This window comes from Mus caroli, unplaced genomic scaffold (assembly GCF_978045245.1).
Source record: "Mus caroli unplaced genomic scaffold, Mus_caroli_1 scaffold_11, whole genome shotgun sequence".
Lineage (NCBI taxonomy): Eukaryota > Metazoa > Chordata > Mammalia > Rodentia > Muridae > Mus > Mus caroli.
In genome coordinates, this window is record NW_028227266.1 from 15,764,997 (window position 1) to 15,768,370 (window position 3,374).

The following is a 3,374-nucleotide window of genomic DNA, read 5'->3' on the forward strand; positions in this document are numbered from 1 at the left end:
TTGGCACATATACGTTAGTAATGACTTGCTGGTTCTAGTTTATTGCTGTAGGCCAGATGATTTTGAAGAGTAAAAGTTTGTTCTATCAAGCAATAAATAGACTCAGAGTTTAAATAATTTTGGAAATACAAGTACTCTAAGATGAGAGAATGTTGGAGGATGAGAGATGTTGGAAGAAAGGGAGATGCATCAGAAGTCTTAGAAATGTAGGTCAATAAAAACAAGACTGAACATTGGAATGTCTTATTGACTTTTTTCAAAACCAGAAAGCCTACTCTTCGACATGAGTTATAAGGCTGATTATTTTGGCTTGGTTTAAAAATGTTAATCACATGCCTTCTTACACTCTGAATGATAATCAGCTTTAAATAAAACAACAACCAAAGGAAAGCAGTTAAGTAAAATTATAAACAAATCTAAAATAGCAATCTTAAAAAATCCCTGAAATTAAAGTCATTGTATTCTTCCATGCAAAAAATAATTGCAAACAATTGTGAACAAAATAATGTTTCACAAATTCAGTGTGTGGGGTCATAGTACTTGAATACTATCTTATTAGTAGTAGTGATCACAAGAAACAGACAATAAATATACAGCAGATAAGAACAAATTTATGATTCAGTTGACAGAGATGATATCCTGGGAAGACAACATTGTTTGGTTTTTTTAAGATAATTTAAAACTTTTACAGGTACAATTGTGTACACATAAATAGAACATATTAATAAAAATATAATTGGACACAGACTAAAACATATCATGGAACAGATAAAGAATCTCTAGCTTGTACAGAATATTAAAAAGCATGTGTGAAGGTTATGAGAATAGTGCTACATTTTATGTATGTAATACAATGAAGTGTGGGAGGGAACTCACTTGTTTTCAACTGGTCTCCAGTGTCAGAGAATCAAATGTTTTAAACTCTCTAGTTTTGTTAGCATGGGTCTTTAAGGACACGAACTCATGGGTTTACAGTAATAGTCATGTTGCTGGTCTAATGAGGAGCTTTGAACATAAAGCCTCCTGAGATTAAGAGACATAAAGCATTCAGCTTGCGACCTATTCATCATCATTTCAAAAATCTTAAAATATCTTGGACTCAGTTCAGAGATAATTCATCTTTAATGGGGAAGCTTTACTGGAGTCTGTTTGAATCTGTAAGGGAGTTTTCCTCTATTTGCAATACACAGGTGAGGTATTTACATCATTCTGGATTACAGACAAGAAGTACAGATCCCATAACTAATTTTTAGAAATGAAGTAGAAGTTTCTGTTAGATTATCAACATGGTGAATCAGAATAGCATGTGCAAGATGATTAGTAAGAATTCCACTTAAGTGTCCTTCTATTATCAATTTGCCATACAAATCATTCCCATGAACTTTTCTCCTGAAACACAATTTGGATCATTCTTTAATTGTCCTTTTGTAAGGGTAGGTGTCATTTAATTCAAAGCAAAGAAACTCTTTTCTTTAATACAATGACTTTTTATATTTAATCAGGCATTAGTAATTATACTTGTACTAATAGTAGAAGAAAATTCACTATTGGTATTAATTACTAGATAGCAATAACTATGTAGGACAAACTAGATGGTGTTGCTTTCAAACTTATTTACTCATATTCTACTTCTAAAATGGAAATAGAAGGCTAAATTTGAAACCCTAAGGCATTTATAAAGTTCTTTTCAAACAAATTTAATTGTACAGTGAAACTCTTCATTCCCGTATTTCAATAACTTCTTGCTCCCTTTCCTTAAGATTTATACATAATATGGAAGTTAAAAACAAGTCGGTTGTTTTGGATATTTTCCTTCATGGACTCACAGATGACATAGAGCTGCAGCCCTTCATCTTTGGATTCTTTTTATGCGTGTATTTGATCACCATCTTTGGAAATCTTCTTATAATGTTGGCCATCATTTGTGACTCCCACCTCCACAAACCCATGTACTTCTTCCTCTGCCATCTAGCTTTTAATGACATTTATTTAATCAGCATTACAGTCCCAAAGATGTTGGTAAATATACAAACACAGGATCAGAGGATCACTTTTGCTGGCTGTCTGAGCCAGGGATGCTTTGTGGCTGTATGTTTCATCTTTGAATGTTTTCTCCTTGGAATAATGGCCTATGACCGCTACATAGCCATTTGTTATCCTCTAAGATACACAGTCCTCATCAATCCCTTCTTCTGTGTTATTATGGTGCTAATCTCCTTATTTATTAGTATTGTAAATGGTCTGCTGCATAGTCTGATGGTGCTGCACTTGTCCTTCTGCACAGACCTGGAAATCCTCCACTTCTTCTGTGAAATTGCACAAATTCTCAAGCTTGCCTGTTCTGACAACCTCATCAACAACATCCTGATATTTGTTACAGCTTCTATTTTTGCTGGTGTTCCTCTGTTTGGAATAATCTTTTCTTATGTTCACATTGTGTCTACAGTATTGAAAATGCCATCATCAGAAGGAAAATATAAAGCCTTCTCTACTTGTGGGTCTCATTTATCAGTTGTTTCCTTGTTCTATGGGACTGGTTTTGGTGTATACATTACATCAGTAGTAATTGATTCACCAAAGGAGATTGCTATGGCTTCAGTGATGTATTCCATACTTCCTCCAATGTTGAATCCCTTTGTCTATAGTTTGAAGAATAGGGATATGAAGGAAGCACTGAAGAAGGTAATTGCTAGAATAGTTTCTATTCTGTGATGTATGATTAATCTGGGGCTTTGGTTTTTGAGTGAGCCAAAGTTGTAGGATAGTTCCCAAGTCAAAATGCCAATGATTACTTCTAATATAATTACTCAGTGAACTTAACTTGGATTTTCAGTTGTCTTGTTTCAATTTTACTTCATTGAAGCTGAACATAGAATTTCATTTTTAATGTAATTTTACTTTATTTTATTTGTTTTGGTGTTTTTCCTCTATGTATGTAACTAATGAGTATGCCTAATTCCCATATTGGCCAGATGTGGGGATAAGATACACTGGAACTAGAACTGTAAATGGTTGGTAACTGTCCAATAGGAGGTCAAGATTGAATCTCAGTCCTGAAGTGGAGTAGCCACTGATTTATGCATCAAAAAAGTTTCTAGCCCATTACTACTACATTTATTAACATGTATATGTGTGTTTGCATGCATTTGTGTTTCCTATATATGTATGTATGTAACTACTTAGGCAGGAGTGTGTTTTAGATCCCCTTGAGCAGAAACTCTGGTGGTTGTAAGCTGATCAGCCATAGTGCTGTGAAGATACTCTCTGGAAATGCAGCAAGTATGGTCAATCTCAAAGCTATTATCTCAGCCCTCATTGCCACATAGTTTCTAAGCTGGATATAGAATTTCTTCTTTTTTCAGCTCCCAGGAAAG

At 34.2% G+C, this 3,374-nt stretch overlaps 1 protein-coding gene across 1 annotated transcript; it reads left to right on the forward strand.

Moving 5' to 3' along the window:
• The first annotated feature begins 1,758 nt into the window (after positions 1-1,758).
• Positions 1,759-2,712, forward strand: LOC110301990 (olfactory receptor 7G2-like). Its single transcript, XM_021172725.2, has one exon. It carries the CDS (start codon positions 1,774-1,776, stop codon positions 2,710-2,712), a length of 939 nt encoding a protein of 312 aa, XP_021028384.2. The 5' UTR covers positions 1,759-1,773.
• The last annotated feature ends 662 nt before the right edge of the window (positions 2,713-3,374 follow it).